At 42.0% G+C, this 20,505-nt stretch overlaps 1 protein-coding gene across 1 annotated transcript in view; it reads left to right on the forward strand.

Annotated features, from left to right (window-relative positions):
- Positions 1 to 19,269, forward strand: part of LOC120935213 (oocyte zinc finger protein XlCOF6-like) — a 40,250-nt gene extending 20,981 nt beyond the window's left edge. The window contains exons 2-4 of the mRNA XM_040347380.1: positions 1,226 to 1,843; positions 16,990 to 17,988; positions 19,190 to 19,269. Coding sequence (XP_040203314.1) covers positions 1,226 to 1,843; positions 16,990 to 17,988; positions 19,190 to 19,269 — 1,697 coding nt within the window. The remainder of the gene's footprint in view (positions 1 to 1,225; positions 1,844 to 16,989; positions 17,989 to 19,189) is intronic.
- Positions 19,270 to 20,505: the final 1,236 nt, after the last annotated feature.

A 20,505-nucleotide genomic window follows, 5' to 3' on the forward strand; every position in this document is an offset into this window, starting at 1 on the left:
GTTTACTCACTCTCTGACTAAGGCCCATGAATAAAGAAATGATCTGGTAGGAGATCAGAGGACCCATTTACTAGTTACCTTGAGGGGGGAATTGTAAGATCCTCAGAGACAAAGCTGCCTGATGTGGGCGGAGTCCTGGTTTAGGGGAACAATCAGCTCATGTCTAGTAATAATCTTTGTATTTCTATTTTAGTAGATGGACGGGAGATGAGGAAAACCTCAGAGGATTGTCTCACTTTGTCTCCAGACTGTAAAGTAGAAGATGAGGACATCACACAGTATAGTCCAGGAGAAAACCCGACTGCCTCAAATGTCCATCCAGCACCACACAGTGTAGATGGACCGTCGTATTCCTCTTATCCTGAGGAACCTCAGACTGTGCGGGACGGTGCCGGACCATCATATTCCTCTTATCCCGAGGAACCTCAGACTGTGCGGGACGGTGCCGGACCATCGTATTCCTCTTATCCTGAGGAACCTCAGACTGTGCGGGACGGTGCCGGGCCATCGTATTCCTCTTATCCTGAGGAACCTCAGACTGTGCGGGACGGTGCCGGACCATCGTATTCCTCTTATCCTGAGGAACCTCAGACTGTGCAGGACGGTGCCGGATCATCGTATCCCCTTTATCCCGAGGAACCTCAGACTGTGCAGGACGGTGCCGGACCATTGTATTCCTCTTATCCTGAGGAACCTCAGACTGTGCGGGACGGTGCCGGACCATCGTATTCCTCTTATCCTGAGGAACCTCAGACTGTGCGGGACGGTGCTGGACCATCGTATTCCTCTTATCCTGAGGAACCTCAGACTGTGCGGGACGGTGCCGGACCATCGTATTCCTCTTATTCTGAGGAACCTCAGACTGTGCGGGACGGTGCCGGACCATCGTATTCCTCTTATCCTGAGGAACCTCCGACTGTGCGGGACGGTGCCGGACCATCGTATTCCTCTTATCCTGAGGAACCTCAGACTGTGCGGGACGGTGCCGGACCATCGTATTCCTCTTATCCTGAGGAACCTCAGACTGTGCGGGACGGTGCCGGACCATCGTATTCCTCTTATCCTGAGGAACCTCAGACTGTGCGGGACGGTGCTGTCTTTCCAACACATAAGAGGTTTCCATGTCCTGAGTGCGGGAAATGTTTTTCAGTGAAGTCCAGTCTTTCCACACATCAGAGATCACACACGGGGGAGATGCCTTTTTCCTGTTCTGTGTGCCGGAAATGTTTTTCAGTGAAGTCCCATCTTTCCACACATCAGAGATCTCACAGGGAGGAGAAGCCTTTTTACTGTTCTCAGTGCGGGAAATGTTTTGCAGAGAAGTCCAATCTTTACAGACATCAGAGATCTCACACGGGGGAGAAGCCTTTTTCCTGTCCTGAGTGCAGGAAATGTTTTTTACGGAAGTCCCATCTTTCCACACATCAGAGATCACACACGAGGGAGAAGCCTTTTTCCTGTTCTGAGTGTGGGAAATGTTTTTCAGATAAGTCCAATCTTTCCACACATCAGAGATTACACACGGGGGAGAAGCCTTTTTCCTGTTCTGAGTGTGGGAAATGTTTTTCATTGAAGTCCGATCTTTCCAAACATCAGAGATCTCACACGGGGGAGAAGCCTTTTTCCTGTTCTGAGTGCGGGAAATGTTTTTTAGCAAAGTCCATTCTTTCCACACATCAGAGATCTCACACGGGGGAGAAGCCGTATTCCTGTCCTGAGTGCGGGAAATGTTTTTCAATGAAGGCCAATCTTTCCGCACATCAGAGATCTCACACGGGGGAGAAGCCGTATTCCTGTCCTGAGTGCGGGAAATGTTTTTCACAGAAGTGCAGTCTTTCCACACATCAGAGAAAACACACGGGGGAGAAGCCTTTTTCCTGTTCTGTGTGCGGGAAATGTTTTTCGCAGACGTCCAGTCGTAACACACATCAGAGATCACACACGAGGGAGAAGCCGTATTCCTGTCCTGAGTGAGGGAAATGTTTTTCAGTGAAGTCCAATCTTTCCACACATCAGAGATCTCACACGAGCCAGAAGCCGTATTCCTGTCCTGAGTGAGGGAAATGTTCCTCACTGAAGTCCTGTCTTCCTGTACATCAGGGGTCCCACACAACCCTCGAGGTGTATTAGTGAGTGCGGGAAATGTCTTGTATGTGAATGTTGCTGGACATGTGGGGAAGAAGCACACCCTGATATACGGGTGAAACTCGAAAAATTTGAATATGGTGCAAAAGTTCATTTATTTCACTAATGCAACTTAAAAGGCGAGACTAATATATGAGAGAGACTCGTTACATGCAAAGCAAGAGGGTTCAAGCCGTGATTTGTCATCATTGTGATGATTGTGGCTTCCAGCTCATGAAAACCCCAAATCCACAATCTCAGAAAATTCCAATATTCCATGCAATCAATAAAACACGGATTGTACAGAGAAGGATATCGCACCTCTGAAAAGTAGAAGCTGCGTATTAATTGTGTGAAAATAGTGCAGCGCTGCGTATCTATAAATCTTATAGAAACAAATAATTATACATTCCATAAAACTATTTATGAAAAAAGAAATAAATGATAAAAAAACAGTTCATATGGAGGTTTCCAAAGCTGTCACCGCTGTGAAAAATCCGATTTAAATGGATCCAATATTCAGTGCGCACCCCCACCTGCTAAAATGCATGCTCACCTCAAGGGTGAGTATAAAACTCATAGACAGATCACTCCTTGTGTCCGATCACGATCCGTCCACTTTACCAATGGTAGTTATTCCTACAGTCTCCAGACTGCACCTCTGTGTGGGGAATCAACGTATAAATTGTCTCCAAACACCACCTTCCTCCATTCACTTATTAATAATCAATTCCACTTCTATATCCCGGGGGGAAGGACATGAAAGAAAAAACACAAGTACCATAGTGCTCTCTGCTTCTGAATTTATTATAAAAGTCCCCCCTAAAAAGTTACACAGGAACAAAAATTGTCTCTGGACAGCCGCACTCTGAACAAATTGTCGCCTTTATTAAAAGAAGGACAGCACTACAAGTCACAGCAAAATAAAACCCGACCTCTGACGCGCTTCGCACTGAAACTAGTGCTTAGTCATAGCTAGAGTCCCCTAAAAAGTTACACTTACAAGAAATAACAATAAAAACAGCAAGTATCAAATCATCAGCTCATTCACCACCGATCTAGACCCACGGCGCTTCGCCTGACATCACAGATAGGGCTCCCTTCTAAACGCGTGTCGGCCTCTCATTGGCCTTCGTCAGTAGATGGGTGGGTCAAATGAGGTGAAACCTTATATACCTGCCTGTTGCCTAGGCAACCGTTCAGGCATCACCACAGTCTGTGAGGACACGCCCTCTTCCTGTGACTACAGAGCTCACATTCATAGAGCTGGAGAGCGTGTCACCCGAATCTGCAAACCAGCAGGGCGCTCTCACTCGATCACACCGCTGTGCTCCGTGGTAATGTCCCGTTACAATCTAATCTCCACATGAGTGTGCGATGTATCGCCATATACATACAATAAAAAAACAAGTCTAAAAAAAAATGAAAAGATGTTCCTATGTGATAAAACCCGAGGGTTTCTAATGTTAAAATAGCGCAGCTTCTGCTGTTTAAAGGTTTTACTTTGCGTTCTGGATGAATGACGAATCGTGAGACAAATTTGTGAATTAACGTGAATAAAAACTGTGTGTTTTAATATACACACTATAAAGTATAATGTAACGGTAGGGCCCGTGGGACCCAGAGGCTCTTGAAGGATGTGGAGTACTTCTGTTTCAGCCTCACCAATGACTCTTGTGTCTAGGGACATCCTATGTCCACTAGGGGCATAGGATGACTGAGAACTAATATCTCGGATTACATGAGATGGGACAGTAATGATAATCCACAATATATTCAGAATATCTTGAATTATTACTGGTTGTTGATTCTGAACTCAACAGGTTAATTGAAAGACGTCATCACCTTCAGCTACCTGGCTGTAGTGTACGATAAAAGCTTGCTGTGATTGCATTCTATTGTCTATTGTGCTAATTAAGTCTGCTACTGTGGTGATGTGGATTGGAGCTTGGTAGACAGTCTGGCTTCTAAAGACCTTTTCATTGTGTGATGCTAATTAACACTGTTTTGTGTGAATTTCTATTGATGATAATGTGTGTTGTGAATTAGCACAGTCTAAAAGGTCAGATGTCTGACTTGCCAGCTGTAGGTAATTAGAATTGGAGTCAGAATGTCTGACTAAAGGAATGTGTATTGTATAAGCAGGTGTCCATCTTAAAAGATGTGTATTGAGGGGGGCTCGTTAGTACCCATTGTATGATGTTGTGGGCAGGGCTGTGGAGTCGGTGGATAAATGTTTTGACTCCTAAATGTTCCGACAATCTAAATTTAGTAGGAGTCGGAGTTGAAGTCGGCGCATTGTTTGCTGACTCTGACTCAGACTCCAGGTACCCAAAATTTCCTCCAACTCAGACTGCAGGTACCCAAAATTTCCTCCGACTCCACAGCCCTGGTTGTGGGTGTAGTTGAGTCATTGTTACTGACTGTATATAAAGAGCCTGATTTTCCCATTAAAGTATCTATCCGTTTGGAACCAGAGAACAGAGCTGTGTGTGTCTCGTAATTCTGGGGGAAATCCAATGGGTCCTGTCTGCCGGATTGTGGAGTGTCGATAAGCTGTCGTGGTTTGGTGGAATGGAATATCGTAAACGCTGTTAACCCCTGACCATTACAGATAATAAGTACAGTTACAGTACATTCGTAGCTTCAAATAAAAGTGCAATACATGAAAGAAAGTTCTTCCAGGAACATGTGCTTTAAAGATGGCCGATGAGCCCTGTGTTTGCTGGAGAAAATTGTCTGTGTGCTTTTGAAGATGGGGGAAGGGTAGAAGAGAGGGAGAAGCTTTCCACCCAAGCTTTTTATAAACTTCAAGATCCTTTCTTTGACTTTCCCGCCAAAAAGTAAAGCGCTCCTCCTACATCATTCCCCAGAATGGAGGGGATGACGGGGAGGAATATGAGGCTTACCATAGGAAGTGGTCTATTTCCTAATTACTTACAGACACAGGAAATGGGGGAAGGGATTCGTCTGCCTTCGAATGCAACTTTCAAACAGAACATCAGTCATATGAAATACCTTTTTTTTAAACATAAGATATTTACAAAATGAATAAATATGTCTTCACAGCTTCTAGAAATTGATAACTGGGTTCAAATGTCACATCAGGAGATTATTAACTCAAAGCCCAACATCCATACCATTTATAGGAATTCATATTCTCAATAATATTTTATAACCAAATCACATTTTAGATATTAAGAATATAACACTATGTATATCTTTATCTTCGGGGACAAATTCTATCTTTATTAGGACCTCGTTGACCATTAATTAAAAATGTATAGAAAACATAAATATGTATGAATCAGTCACATATATGAAAAATCAATTGTACACCTAAAAATACCACATGTAACGGGAGGGCCCGTGGAATCCAGAAGCTCTTGCAAAGTATGAGCCAGGAAATAATTGACATATCTTGGATTGCTTTAACATGGGTCTGTAATCCACAATATATTCCAGGATATCTGTAAGAACTATTTACAGGTTGTTGATTCTGAACTCAACAGGTTAATTGAAAGAGCGACTCATTCAATGTGGGAACACAGACCGTTAGGTGTTAATGTCGTCTGTTGTCATGTAAATTAATCTAGGATGGCCCTGAAGAACCTGTCATTGTGTTGTGCTAATTGACCCTGTATTGTGTGAAGTTCTATTGATGATACATGTGTATTGTGAGTTAAACAGACAGTCTAAAGGTCAGTTGTCTGACTTATCAGCTGTAGTTAATTAGCTCATGCTAATTAGACCAAGAGCTGGTGCCAGAATGTCTACTAAAAAGATGTGTATTGGGCTCATTGTGTCGTGTTGTGGGTGGAGTTGAGTCATTGTTCATTTTTGGTTACTAACTGTATATAAGAGTCTGATTTTCTCATCAAAGAGTCTATTCGTTTTGAACCTCAAACAGAACTGTCTCTTGTTTCTGGGAGAATCCGTATGGGTCGTGTTCGCCGGATTGTGGAGTTTCGATAGCTGTCTTGGGTTCGGAATGGAATATCTTAAACGGCTTTAACTCCTGTCCCATTTGGGGTTCCGTTACACCACATTTGGCCATTAGATGGTGCTAAGTACCATAGAAATGATCTCCATCTAGTGGCCAAATGCAATCATTTCCATTTTAAATTAATGGAAACCGTTCGACCAGCACAGCAAATATCCTAATAACATTCATCTTTCCCCCATTCACACAGAAGGAATGTACATGGACTTTCCCCGGGGGAATTGCTATGCACATATTTTATGAATAGACCCCTAAATGTCAGGAGACGTTTATATAAAGATGGGAAGTATGGAGCAGATAAATGAATAGACCTCCTAGCAATGTTATTACCAGGCTGCAGCTAGGGGGAGCTCTAATGTGTGAGCACAGCAGAGTGAGCCCATCTAGCTCACATTAACCCTTTCACTGTCAGATGTTTTTGCCTGCAGATTAGATTAAACCCCCAAACATATATTATCTGATAGCAGAGGCCCTGGAGAATAAAATGGTGGTGATTGTTAAGGTGTTCCTCGTAATTTAGCTGTTAGTGAACGGAATGAATACGAATTTATCCAAAGTTACGAATTACCCGAAATAACAAATGCTGCATCTAAACGAATGGAACGTAATGAATGAATAATAATAACAAAAAAACATTCTTTGTTTCTGTAATAAAATTTTGTAAATGAGTACGTTTTCTCCTTCACTGATGAGATGGCACTGGTGGGCACTGACAATGGGCACTGATAGGCAACACTGATGGGCACTGAAGGATATATATGAGTGGCACTGATTGGCATATCCCTGTTGGTCCAGGATAGCATACCTGGTAGGCATCCTTGGTGGTCCTGGGTGGGGGGCTGCACTGATAAACAATCAGCACAGACCCCCCTGTCGGGAGAGCAGCCGATTGGCTCTCCTCTACTCTCGTCTGTCAGATGCGAGTGAGGAAAAGTCAATAAACGGCTCTTTCTGTTGACGCTGTGATCAGCCTTGATTGGACACAGCTGATCATGTGGTAAAGAGCCTTCATTAGAGGCTCTTTATCGAGATCGGTATTGCGGCGTGTCCGACTCACACACCACCATTTGAGTCAAATCTAAAGAAAGGACATGCATGTCCCGATCTGCTACCCGCCAGCCTGAATCCCGGAAGTGGCGACAACATCGCATCGCCAGTGCAGACAGGAGTGCTACAGGACTCAGATCTCAACATGCCTGATTATCTCTACTCAAATGATCCCTAAGGATTGTTATCACATCCCAGGACTTATAAAGGCCCAGGCTAGGGTTTTAGCCACATGCTGGTTATTTTCATACGCTCTGGTAAGCCTCCGATTTATAGGGTGTTGGTGGTGGTGGTTCCTAAGTCACTATATACCTTATATGTGTATTGATCCACGACATACTTCACTATTGAGTGTTTTCTTTTGTGACACGTTACAAAAATCGTGGATTCGTTTGGGGGTCTCAACATCCTTCTCCACAACTCCCCCCCGTGAGGATCGCCTAAAGGCCCTGGCTGGGGTTTGCAGCCGCAAGCATTTATTGCTTGCCATGTGGTAAGCCTCCATTCTTTATTGATTCGTGGTGGTGGCTGTCTCATTTGTTCTTCAACATTTGTTCACTTTTATATGAATTATATTTATTGTGGACATACTGGGACTTTTTCTAATTTTCTTTTCACAGCTTCCCATTTAATTTGGACTTACTGGCTTCAATTTTTTATTTCCTATCCATCTGTGTTTAGATCATATTAATTAACTAGCGCAACATCTCCTCTCTTTTCCCAATCTAATAAAGATGCTGTGGCTGCCCCAGCTACTCTATATCCTTCATAATTCCCCAGTCTGGATTGACCAAAAATGGTTCAAAAGGATAGAATCCATTTTCAGAGAGTTAATTTGGAAGAAGGGACAAGCCCGGATTTGTCTCCAGACCATGCAGTTACCAGCTAAAGAGGGGGGTATGGCAGTTCCCCACCCGAAAACATACTTCCTAGCTTCGCAACTACAACACCTTGCTAATTGTGGACCGGAGGGAGACGGGAATCCCGGTACACTGATGCTATTAGGGGCACCACATAGGACATTATTGGAGGCACTCGAGGCTGGCTCGTTTATTTATAAGGGTCCAACCAACAAAAGCACTAATGGGCTACAAGGGAATAACAACGTTTGCCCCTCTCTGGTGCAACCAGAACTTAAGGGAACTAAAAGACATTGAGAGATGCAAGGAATGGGAGAGACAAGGTATAAATCGCTTAAATCAATTGTATGATGGAGAACATATGAAATCCTTTGCAGACTTGCGACAGGAATTCAACATAGCAAATAAAACATTTTACAGATACCTGCAGATCCGGCACGGCATCCAAGCCCAGTTTGGGTCACAACCCATTGTATGGTCCTCGGCCCCCACCCTCTTGAAAATAACCTCTTCAAAAACAACTAAAGGCCTGATCTCCGAATTGTATTCCAGAATAGGAGCTAAAACAATAAGTAGGGCAGGCCCTATTAAGAGCAGGATGGGGTGGGAGAAAGACTTGGGGCAAATGACCACGGAACAGTGGAGCGCGATCTTGAGGAGGGGGGTATTGGTCTCGATCTCTCTATCTCAGAAAGTATCACACTTGTTTCTCTTGCATAGAGTATACTATACCCCCAGGAGAATGTTCACTCTTGGGTGGAGAAGTACTGACAAATGTCAAAGGTGCAGAGCGACAGGCAGCCTCATCCACATGATGTGGAAATGCCCTAAGCTATTCAGATACTGGGAGGAGGTGATAGACATAATAAATAAAACTTTCAAAACGAATCTGGAAGCTGAGTCTAAGACATGCCTATTAGGCAGTATCGAGGAGGATAGAGCGCCTGCTGGTACCCTCGAGGTGGTGCTGAGATGCCTCTTCCAGGCAAGAAAGTTAATTGGGTGGAGGTGGCAGGCCCAGACTCCCCCTACTGTCAAATCTTGGGTTGAAACCATTAATACAATGATCTGGAGCGAGAGAGTGACACTCACTAGACAGGGCAACTATAGAAAATATGTGAGGATGTGGAAACCTTGGCTAGACATAACGGGTTGTTCTATATAAGAAGAGGAAGTCTTTCAAAATGAATATATACTTTAACCAGCTATTGGACACCCCTACATGGAGAGGATTTATCTAATGAAACAAATTAACCTAAAAAAACGGTTCAAGGTGTGATGGGAGGGTGGAGGGGTGGGCGAGGGTTGGGGGGGCGGTGGGGGGGAGGGCGGACATAAGGGAAGACAATTTGGAATTTAAGAGGCTTTTTTCACTCAAACATAATAACACGGAGATATGGGGGGGGGGGGGAATGTATGCTTGCGTATGTAGTATGTTAATTCTATGCAAATTGGTGTACCACTTTTTGTACTTTATATATGCAATCAACAATAAAAAAAATTAGAATTGAAGTGACTGGGATGAATGCAGTTCATACAAGGCTCATTGATCAGTGATTTGGGTGTACACAATATTGATCAGTGATTTGGGTGTACACAATATTGGGCTGAACACTGTGTGAATTATTGTAGATTGGGATGAACATGGTATAATAGTTTATTGATTAGTATTCACACAGTGTTATGGTTTAATGATAAGTGATTGGGATACATGCAGTTCATAAAAGGCTCAGTGATCGGGGCCGAGGCGGATGGACAGGAGTCCATGGAGAACTGCGGGGTATGCCAGGCTGCGCGCTCAAAGTAACTTGATAACACCGCCAATGTAATGGCAACGGCGATAGGATAACAGTAATCAGGTAGATTACTAGTTACCCCTTGACGGCCAATCGTTATGTAACAGGGTTTATTTAAACACCGTTACTTACAACACTGCACAAGATATACCTTGGCAAATATTTATTGTCCCAATAAGCATCCGAAGAAATATTTTTTAGAAATCTTAAAGGAGCTGAATGAATTTAAGAGAGGTTACTTAATTCTAGCTGGAGACCTAAACTTTACCATGGATAGTAAACTAGACTCCACCTCCGGGGCTGTCAATAAGGAAAAAAAAATATTAAGAAGAATAAAAAGAAAATGATTTGAACATCAACTAGTAGATGTCTGGAGGATCCAACATCCTAGTGTAAAGGACTATACATATCACTCAACGGTACATGAAATGTACTCCAGACTTGACTATATATTGATTGAACATAGAGCCCTGGATGTAGTTATGGAAACAACAATAGAAACAGCTACAATATCGGACCACGCTCCAGTGACAATGAGAATAAAATTAAAAAGGGAAGCGCTGGGGAGAGGAGCATGGAGAATAAATGAAGACATAATTGAAGACCATGAAGTAGAGAATATTATAAAAATGGAAATCGATCAATACTTTCAGGCTAATGATACATTAGAGGTAAGCTCAGCAACAATCTGGGAAGCACATAAGGCTGTCATCAGGGGCCAACTGATTGCCATTGGTACCAGAAAAAAGAAAGAAAGAGAAATTAACATGCAAAAAATCTTAAAAGAAATCCATGATCTGGAATATAGACATAAAAGAAATGAGGAAAAAGAAATCCAACGAGCTCTGATAGTAAAAAGGGAACTATTGAAAGACCTCATGGAACAGGAAACAAGAAAGGAGTTTAATAGACTCAAAAAAGACAGATACAAAGGAGGAAACAAGCCTGGAAAATATCTTGCAAAAATGTTAGGACGTAAAAAGTCTATAAATTATATGGTAAACAAGACAGCAGACATCGCCACGGCATTCCAAACATACTATAGTGCATTATATGCAATTAAAAAGATATGCATAAGGAGAAGAGAAAAGAAAAAATACAAGAATATTTAAAGAAGGCGAATTTGCCAAAAATACATGAAGAATACCTGACAGCTTTGGATGCAGTAATAACACAGGAGGAAATTATAAGATCATTGAAAGAAACACCTACAGGGAAAAGCCCTGGACCAGATGGGTTCACCATTAAATATTATAAAAAATTCCAGAGCCAACTGATCCCGAGACTATGTGAGTACTTTAACAAAATAGGGGAAGATGAAGAAATAAGGCGTGAATCTCTAATGGCCCATATTACTATAATACTAAAACCCGGAAAAGACAAGACTTTGTGTTCCAGTTACAGGCCTATAGCACTCCTTAATGCTGATACAAAACTTTATGCTAAAGTCTTGGCCACCCGTTTAAAGAACCTAATGCCAGATTTAGTCAACCCGGATCAGACGAGATTTATACCCGGAAGAGAAGGGAGAGACAATAGTTTAAAAACCATATTACTACTGCAGAAAAATAAAAGTGGAAAACCCCCAGTCCTACTCTTGTCAATAGATGCTGAGAAAGCATTCGACAGAGTAGACTGGGGGTTTATTATGGATACATTGCAACATCTGGGACTGGGACCCAAGATTAGACATTGGATTCAAAATCTGTACAGTAGACCAACGGCAATGGTCAAGGTCAATGGTAATATGTCAGCACCTTTTGAAATGTTTAATGGGACTAGACAAGGGTGCCCGCTCTCGCCACTTCTATATGTATTGACGTTGGAACCTTTTCTGGCTACTCTGCGAAATAACCAGGATATAGAGGGGGCGAGAATAGGCGAAGAAGAACATAAGATAGCAGCCTATGCCGATGATATCCTAATGTATATAACTAACCCAAGAGTGACCTTGCCAAATGTAGCTAAAGAAATAAAAGAATATGGAGAACTTGCGAACTTTAAAATAAATCCTATAAAAACGGAAATTTTGAACATAGGGGTGGAGAAGAAAGAAAAACTGTGGCTGCAAAAGCAGTACCCATTCACATGGGTAAGAGGAGAGTTGACCTACCTGGGGATCAAATTGACATCTACGGTAACGGGCCTATATATGACTATGTTCCTCTTTTAAATGAAATAAAAACAGACTTAAAAAAGAACATAATAGGACCACTTTCATTGCTAGGAAGGATAAATGCTTTTAAGATGGTCACCCTTCCAAAAATAACATACAAATTCCAGATGTTACCCATAGAAATCCGGCTGAGTTTTTTTGAGATCCTTAAATCAATGCTGATAAAATACATATGGAAAAACAAAAAGCCGAGAGTCAATTTTGCCACAATAACAAGAGGAAAAAAACACGGAGGATTAGCAGCACCGGACATAAACAGATATTATAAAGCAACGATTATCGCACGTATGGTAGAATGGGGGAATAAAGATAAAGAAAAAGAAAAAAAATTGATTCGAATGGAAAATAGTATAAGTAAAACAACACTGCACAAAAATATATGGGTACCATGAAAATATAGAGTGTTGGATGAAGATACACATGGAATAACAAAAAATGTTTTCAAAGTTTGGGACTTAATCTATAGACAGAATAAATGGACTTATAATTCACCTTTAATTTCACTTACGGAAACTCATTTTTTTTATCCCTGGGAAAGGGACTCGGCTGGGAACTAAAATGGGAGCAGCACAAATAAAGGACATTATGGAGCAAGGAAAAATAAAAACATTCCGAGAGATAAAAGAAAAGAATATATGGGACATCAGTGAATGGGAATATATACAACTAAAACATCTGGTAAAGTCAATACCCTCGCCTATAAGAGAAGAAAAAAAATTAACAGCCCTGGAAAAACTATGCTGTATAAAAATCCCATTACGGCATGCTATATCAAAGGTATATCAAATCTTGACAGAACTAGATTCACAAGGAAATCCATACTTTATATGAAAATGGGAAAAAGAAATAAACAGGAAGTTTGAAGACCAACAAGTAGAAAGAATAATAGCATCCGTACATAACACCGCAACTGACATAACTACAATCGAAATGAATTATAAATGCATCGCGAGATGGCACAGGACACCTGAAATTATGCATAAATTCAGTAAAGATAAAACGCCATTGTGTTGGAGAGAATGTGGACAGATAGGAACAACTACACACATATGGTGGGACTGTCCAAGGATAAAGGAATACTGGCAGGAAATTCTGGTGTATATTGAATCCATAACAAACCATTAGGGGTGGGGGGAGGAAGAGGGTGGGTATGGTTTATATTAACGGAATGAAAAGAGATTAGGAAAAATAACTAATAATAATGAAAAAAAGTAAAAATATATAAAATAATGTTTGAAATACCACAAATGATGCAAAGCCGAAAGTGGAGACAGAATTATGAATAAAATCATGAGCAAAGTCTCTTGCTGTGGTTGAGTCTGAGGTGGAAAAAAAAATGTTAAAATGCTACTAAGTAATTTTTATATCATTTTTTATTTATTAGTAAAAAAAAAAAAATTTTACCCATGGACTGTTCTATTACAGTTATACAGGGTTTATATTTGTATACTTTATTAAAATGTAATGATTATAAATGTATTTTTCATTGATATGAATGGTGTATAGCTGCATTGCATATGTGGGATTCCATTCATTTCCTATACACCATTCACATGTAAATAGGCACATGTATGAGCTTTAAATATTGATAAAAACAATGTTTTTTAATAATTAGGTTAATGTATATTGTTTGGTGGGAATGTAACTTTATTATTTTATTAATATGTGGTGTATAATGTGTGCTGATTCGTGTTCAACTTTTTCTGTATTTTTTACTTCCTCATACTGTAATCCCGCTACATCACGCGAGATTACAGTGAGAGAAGCAGTTCTCAGGAGTTTCCAGCCGTTTGTAGATCGCTCCTCATCTCAACATGAGAATCGATCTGCAAATCTTCATAAACAGAGGAGAGCGATCTCCCCTGAGAATGCCTGAGAACTGAATAGCGGTATTTTACCGCACTTTCATAAAAGGACACCTATGAGACGTTTCTCTGGGCTGCAGTTCCTCTGATCTCCACAAGATGGTGATCTCACTTCTACCATAGAGAGAAGAAGTCTCTATGGAAGACAGGAAGTGATGTCAGGGACAGACAGGAAGTTCTGGGTGAGAGGTGAGTCGGGAGAAAGTAGTGAGGAGACATCTTTGGAATCGGCAGCAGAGGAGGTAATAAGATCTTATCTTCTATTTACACCCAGTAACCCCGTCATGTCCGTCCTCTTCCTCCATAGTCACTGTGACGTCTTTTACCTCCAGCAGATGATGATACACACATATATAGTGTGGTAACCTAGATTAACCCCTTCAGGGTCAAAACATTCCCCCACTTACAAGGCCGGAACATTCTCTTCATTTCAGTTTATACTAACAGATTATACGATAATACGGGTTGGGGGTTTTAGTTAGAGGTGGACTTATGATACTTGTGTTTGATTTTATAATCTTTATGGAGGAGGAAATAACTATTCCTGATGTCTGTGAAGGTTCAACACAAGGGATGTGTCTGGATGATGACTTTATCTTTGTAAGTATCAGGTGATGTCACTGTCTATTTCCCTATTTAGGAGCATTTAGAAGGACACAAGGATCTCTACAAGGACGTCATGATGGACAATCAGCAGCTCCTCACATCACCGGGTAAGAGGAGACTTTATTGTAAAGGAGAGAGCAGCACGGAAGCTCCACCTAGATCCCCCATCATCTGATAAACACATAGAAACAATGTATTCAGTCAGTGTGTGTGTTTCCTTCAGAAACAATGTATTCAGTCAGTGTGTGCGTTTCCTACAGATGGATCCAGTAATGGGAACCCACCAGAGAGATGTCCCCGTCCTCTGCATTCCTGGGATTCCACACAGGAAGGTCACACCATCCCCCACCATCATCAGGTAAATGAGGAACAATCACTGATAGTATCATTAGGATCTGTACATTATCTGCATTGTTACCATTGATGTCATTTTTATTCTATATTCAGAGTGGAAACCTGAGAGATCCTAAAGTTGAGGTGAAAGAAGAGATAAAAGAGGAGGATGATGAGGATGGGGTGATGGAGGAAGAACACACCATCCCCCACCATCATCAGGTAGATGAGGAACAATTATTGGTGGTTATGATTTATAAACAAACATGTTTATTATAATGAATGTTTTATTCTATATTCAGAGTGGAAACCTCGGGGATGATAATATTGATATTAAAGAAGAGTATAAAGAGGAGGATGAGGAGTATGGAGGGATGGAGGAGTTTTCAGAAGGACACAAGGATATGATGGAGCCACCTAATACCAGGAACCCACCAGAGAGATGTCCCCGTCCTCTGTATTCCCGGGATTCCACACAGGAAGGTCACACCATCCCCCACTGTTACAAGGTCGGTGGGGTGGAGCATCTAGAACATAGACTGGTGGAGATGATGTGTGGATTTTGTATGTAAGTTTATATCTTACAGATGATATTCTCTCTCATTCTCTTGGTTTAGAGTGGAGATCCAATCGATATAGAATTTGAGGTGAAATCAGAAGAAGAAGAGACGTATGTGAGGGATGATCAGCAGTCTATGGAGGAGGATGGAATAACGGGGACATTTATAGAGGAGGACACTCCTACAGAGATCAGCACAGGTGGGTCATTAACACTAAATCCATTCTTCCACCCAAACTGCTCACTGATTGGTCCAGAGAAGGGCGGGGACTGGGTGATATCAGCCTGTAATCCCCTGGTCACTTTCCTGAGCTGTGTTCCCCGTCCTGTATTTCTCTCGGATAATCTTCCTTCTCTGTGCTGCAGACACAATTTATGTCTCTAGACTGGATTTGTGGAGATTCTGGGGTTCAGCTGGCAGCAAAATGTTGATTTTCACCATAGGGTTTGTTTGACCTAGACACCTGAGGTATGTACCTTGGGTCTTCTGCCCCATGCCCGGGTCTAGTGAGATCTCTGACAGAACAATTCTCCCAGGGTTACTTGCTCTGTTATTTGCTGGCTGTGCCGGGTGGAGGGATATGTCTGTATAGTCTCAGACACAAGTCACTGAGTGCAGTCTCAGGAGATGGGAGGCAGCGGTGTGAGACCTCTGCAACTTGTCTCCAGTAAACATTTCATCCGCCACTGATTACTGAATACCAATATTATGAGTCCTAACCCCTGCACTATATACTCTATGTTGTACATTACATACTCCTGACCCCTGCACTATATACTCTATGTTGTACATTATATACTCCTGACCCCTGCACTATATACTCTATGTTGTACATTAAATACTCCTGACCCTCGTCCTATAATCCCCTCATCACTGTCACTCCTATAAAAGACAGTTCTCGTTGTTTCCTCACTCTCTGACTAAGGTCCATGAATAAAGAAATGATCTGGTAGGAGATCAGAGGACCCATTTACTAGTTACCTTGAGGGGGGAATTGTAAGATCCTCAGAGACAAAGCTGCCTGATGTGGGCGGAGTCCTGGTTTAGGGGAACCAATCAGCTCATGTCTAGTAATAATTTTTGTATTCCTATTTTAGTAGATGGACGGGAGATTAGGAAAACCTCAGAGGATTGTCTCACTTTGTCTCCAGACTGTAAAGTAGAAGATGAGGACATCACACAGTATAGTCCAGGAGAAAACCCGACTACCTCAAATGTCCATCTGGCACCACACAGTGTAGATGGAACATCGTATTCCTCTTATCCTGAGGAACCTCAGACTGTGCGGGACGGTGCCGGACCATCGTATTCCTCTTATCCTGAGGAACCTCAGACTGTGCGGGACGGTGCCGGACCATCGTATTCCTCTTATCCTGAGGAACCTCAGACTGTGCGGGACGGTGCCGGACCATCGTATTCCTCTTATCCAGAGGAACCTCAGACTGTGCTGGACGGTGCTGTCCTTGCAACAGATGAGAAATTGTTCTGTCCTGAGTGCGGGAAGTCTTTCAGTGCTAAAAGCAATCTTAATAAGCATAAAAAATCTCACACAGGAGAGAAGCCATATTCCTGTTCTGAGTGCGGGAAATGTTTTTCAGTGAAGTCCAGTCTTTCCATACATCAGAGAATACACACGGGGGAGAAGCCTTTTTCCTGTTCCCAGTGCGGGAAATGTTTTTCAGTGAAGTCCAGTCTTTCCATACATCAGAGATCTCACACGGGGGAGAAGCCTTTTTCCTGTTCTGAGTGCGGGAAATGTTTTTCAGAGAAGTCCAAACTTTCCATACATCGGAGATCTCACACGGGGGAGAAGCCTTTTTCCTGTCCTGAGTGTGGGAAATGTTTTTCAGATAAGTCCAATCTTTCCACACATCAGAGATCTCACACGGGGGAGAAGACTTTTTCCTGTTCTGAGTGCGGAAAATGTTTTTCAAATAAGTCCAATCTTTCCACACATCAGAGATCTCACACTGGGGAGAAGCCTTTTTCCTGTCCTGAGTGCGGGAAATGTTTTTCAGAGAAGTCCAAACTTTCCAGACATCAGAGATCTCACACCGGGGAGAAGCCTTTTTCCTGTTCTGAGTGCGGAAAATGTTTTTTAATGAATTCCAAACTTTCCATACATCAGAGATCTCACACGGGGGAGAAGCCTTTTTCCTGTTCTGAGTGCGGGAAATGTTTTTCAGAGAAGTCCAAACTTTCCATACATCGGAGATCTCACACGGGGGAGAAGCCTTTTTCCTGTCCTGAGTGTGGGAAATGTTTTTCAGATAAGTCCAATCTTTCCACACATCAGAGATCTCACACGGAGGAGAAGCCCTTTTCCTGTTCTGAGTGCGGAAAATGTTTTTTAATGAAGTCCAGTCTTTCCACACATCAGAGATCTCACACGGGGGAGAAGCCGTATTCCTGTTCTGAGTGCGGAAAATGTTTTTCAGAGAAGTCCAGTCTGTCCAGACATCAGAGATCTCACACGGGGGAGAAGCCTTTTTCCTGTTCTGAGTGTGGGAAATGTTTTTCAATGAAGTCCAATCTTTCCATACATCAGAGATTACACACGGGGGAGAAGCCCTTTTCCTGTTCTGTGTGTGGGAAATGTTTTTCACAGATGTCCTCTTGTAACTCACACCAGAGATCTCACATGGTGGTGAAGCCACTTTCCTGTCCTGAGTGAGGGAATTGTTCCTCACTGAAGTCCTGTCTTCCTGTACATCAGGGGTCCCACACAACCCTCGAGGTGTATTAGTGAGTGCGGGAAATGTCTTGTATATGAATGTTGCTGGACATGTGGGGAAGAAGCATACTCTGATATACACCTCAGATATACTCCATGGCTGATCTTCATCATGTAAGAAACACTTCATAAGGAGATCAGAGATCACCAAAGACATGGATGAAGTGTTGTACCGTGTTGGCCATTGATAGCAGGAGAAAAATAAAAATGGAGTCATTCCCTCTCATTGGCTGAGTACATTTTGTGGTGGAAGATTTCACAGACATTTAGGGATCTATTATAAAACAAATTGTAGAATGAATGTGACACGCGTTCCTCCAATCATGACAAATATTAGATCATCGGCTCCATCTAGTGGCAAAAATCTGCCCCTGTGGTTTTAATACCGACCATTGATGTAAAACAGAAAATACCACATTTGGCCATTAGATGGTGCTAAGTGCCATAGAAATTATCTCCATCTAGTGGCCAAATGCAATCATTTCCATTTTAAATTAATGGAAACCGTTCGACCAGCACAGCAAATATCCTAATAACATTCATCTTTCCCCCAGTCACACAGAAGGAATGTACATGGACTTTCCCCGGGGGAATTGCTATGCACATATTTTATGAATAGACCCCTAAATGTCAGGAGACGTTTATATAAAGATGGGAAGTATGGAGCAGATAAATGAATAGACCTCCTAGCAATGTTATTACCAGGCTGCAGCTAGGGGGAGCTCTAATGTGTGAGCACAGCAGAGTGATCCCATCTAGCTCACATTAACCCTTTCACTGTCAGATGTTTTTGCACATTTTGGGCCCGAAGATTAGATAAAACCCCCAAACATATATTATGTGATAGAGTAGATACATAGAGGGCGCTAGACTACAAGTGATAGTAACGAAAAAAATCTCCTGTAATCAACAAAATAGATAATAATATTATTAATATTAAATCAATCATAAAAATCAAAAATGAGTATATAAATATATAAGTAGTGTCTCTGGGTCCTGGAAAACTCCAAGACAAAAAAGTCCCAATAATTAAGTGCAAAGGTAGATAGTTCACTCTTCTTATTTGCTGTGATCTTGTTTTAAAGTGAAGAAAGTGCCATCACCACAATCAAATCTTCTTACACCCAAAAAGTGCTGCGGAAAAGGGATGCGCAGAGCAATTTGACTACTTTGGTGAAAATATAGTCAAATGAGCCTGAGCAGGATTGTGCCTGCACACATGTTGACAGGATATGGAATAATTAACCTCGTCTCCAGCGTTCCACATAGGGGTATATGAAAAAACAGGGGAAAGCCAATAGCGTAATACTGTTTTATTTAAAACTTTAAAAACATGGAATGAAAGCCAAATGGCCTCTTACTGTAAAAGTACCTCCCGGCACTAGGGCTGCAGGCACTTTGCCGCCAATCTGCGGTTTGTAGTGGGTCGTCTGGGATCGTCGCCACCTCCGTAGCGAATGCACAGATTCCCGGCTGCTAGCTCCACTGGTTGGAGAGCACGTTGCGTAACCAGATACCGCCGACGGACGTACGTTTCGTTATTTGAATGTCTTCGGGGGGCGTATCTGGTCACTAGAGCATCATGGTATATGTAGTCTTAAAGGACTTCTCATTGTTCCAAATGGGGAAGACTAATTGGAAAGCAGCCTCAGCGCCGGTCAACTCATAAATTAGGCGTCTGATGTATAATATCGGCAAACAATCCAAAGTAAAAATTAAAAACATTAGAGAAACATAACAATCACGTTAAATTGACAGAGTAAAGAGAAACGATAGAAAACAAAAACATTGCAGCCCTAGCATCCCTTTGGACGTGCAATATAATCTCCTATAGGTATAGGTTAATAAACGATCCAAAGGCTTAAATAACTAAAAAAAATAAAAAATTAAATAACAAAAACCAGTACCATCATAATCTATGATTGACTAATCATTACCAACCTAAGGATGATATCAATATCTGGGAGTTTTAACACCATATAGACATGGACGGGAACAGCACCACCCTTGCCTCCCTCCGGATGTGCACAGCAATCTCCCATATCAATTGGTGGATAGAAAAAACATGACAACTAGGTAAAATTAAAATCACATCCACCATGGTGCCACCCCTATCTCTCGCACTCCACGCAACTACTGAGTAGATTCGCAGGATCTGCTCTGGAGTTTATATTAGGTTTGATTAAAGGGAACTTTAACCACTTAAGCCCCGGACCATTTTGCAGCTAAATGTCCAGGCCAGGTTTTGCGATTCGGCACTGCGTCGCTTTAACAGACAATTGCGCGGTCGTGCGACGTGGCTCCCAAACAAAATTGGCGTCCTTTTTTCCCCACAAATAGAGCTTTCTTTTGGTGGTATTTGATCACCTCTGCGGTTTTTATTTATAAACAAAAATAGAGC

Source organism: Rana temporaria, chromosome 4 (genome assembly GCF_905171775.1).
Source record: "Rana temporaria chromosome 4, aRanTem1.1, whole genome shotgun sequence".
In the NCBI taxonomy this organism is placed as follows: Eukaryota; Metazoa; Chordata; class Amphibia; order Anura; family Ranidae; genus Rana; species Rana temporaria.